General features: G+C 39.6%; 1 protein-coding gene across 1 annotated transcript; it reads right to left on the reverse strand.

Moving 5' to 3' along the window:
• Positions 1-6: 6 nt before the first annotated feature.
• LOC123178004 (uncharacterized) lies at positions 7-1,143 on the reverse strand (the record flags this gene model as incomplete). Its single annotated transcript, XM_044591369.1, has 3 exons — positions 1,013-1,143; positions 287-889; positions 7-134 (listed from the first exon to the last, which is right to left on the reverse strand). Coding segments are annotated over exons 1-3 (752 nt in total), but the record flags the coding sequence as incomplete, so codon positions are not given.
• Between the last annotated feature and the right edge of the window lie 353 nt (positions 1,144-1,496).

A 1,496-nucleotide genomic window follows, 5' to 3' on the forward strand; every position in this document is an offset into this window, starting at 1 on the left:
TAAAGCAATTTATCGCTGCTTGTGCAGTCCCGCCTTTCATATTCTGCTACAATTTCAGACGTCCAAAGTGAAATCCGTGGCCGCTTGCTTGTGACCGGCATGATGTCGGTGTCAAGAAATTCAAAGTATATGATCTGCGCAAAGAGGATGAAGAGCAAAAAAGAGATGAAAAAAGAAATAGTGTGCTTGAAGAAACCATATACATATTCTGTCAAAGAGACGTATGTGGATATGAAAGAGAGAAAGAAAAAAAGAAGTATCCATAATATGCTTTGTATCTACACACCGTGAGTGTTAAGAGATCCCCGGCGAGCACCGTTGTGGCTCCAGCCTTGTAGCTATCAATTGACGCCACAAGCTTGTCAAGGACAGCCGTGCAGAAGTCGAATGAGCCAATCTGTTCAGGGTCTTCCAGAATGTGGTAGTAATCTGGACTAGCAGCCCCATGGCTTGAAGGGCAGAGGAGCACGGTGAGCGCATACATTGTGAAAATCCTTTTGAATGAATCTCCATCTAGCCTAGGTTGTATCAAGTTATCCAGCTCGTTTATGGTTGGGTAGTTTCCTTTGCATTTTGTCTGTTGAGCAATCAGTGATCTAAGTGCTGGGTTTTGCTTCTTCTCTATGGTTCTGCCGCCAAGTGGTATCCCCAGGACCTGGTGTATGCAGTAGGGTGTGATTGTGAACTTGAACCCATTGGGGAGTTCAATAGCCCTTGAGGGTACATCAAAGTTTGATGCCAGATAATGAACGACACCGCGCGGCAGAGTATCACATTTTAGGTCAAGCAGATGATCCAGGCCCATGCTACGTGCAAGCTGCCTTTGATCTAGAGTTACACGCTGCGCCGTCGCCATGAATTTCCGTAGTGAGAGCTTTGTTGCAAAATCCTGTAAACAATCATTTATTAAGAAAAAAAATCAGCGAGTGCAAGGAATATAAAACATTTCTGCAGTGAAGAAAGTGATCAATTGAGATAAATTATGTAAATGCAAAAATTAAAAGGAACTCACTGCTCTTGCCTGCTCAGCCATGGTTGATATAAAAATCTATTGGTTGGATGTATTGAAGAAAGCCAACAATTTCCTTGTTCCCTTCGAGTTATTAGCAACTCCTAATGCCAAAATCTGAAATCTGAGAGAAGATTATTCATGATTATGTGAGAACTATGAAATGACAATACTCAAAAAGGAAGTAATTAAAAAAAGTTATGCGTCATTTGGTGTAAAAAATGTGAAAAGACCATGCTTAGCATCTTTATATTAAAAAAAATGTATGAAAAGTTAACAAAAAGTAACAATGATCATCTTTAGTGCAGTACAGCATGCTGAGCATTGTTAGTTTGTTTTTTATGAAGAACAAAGGTCAACATGAGTACTATAAAAAAAGTACTCTGATAGGCTGTGCTAAGGATAAGATGTTTCTTGAAGCCTAGGTTGATTACTATGAAAAAATAAAAAACAGCAAATAGGTAGCAGAAATTTATACTAGAGAACA

This window comes from Triticum aestivum, unplaced genomic scaffold (genome assembly GCF_018294505.1).
Source record: "Triticum aestivum cultivar Chinese Spring unplaced genomic scaffold, IWGSC CS RefSeq v2.1 scaffold128130, whole genome shotgun sequence".
Lineage (NCBI taxonomy): Eukaryota > Viridiplantae > Streptophyta > Magnoliopsida > Poales > Poaceae > Triticum > Triticum aestivum.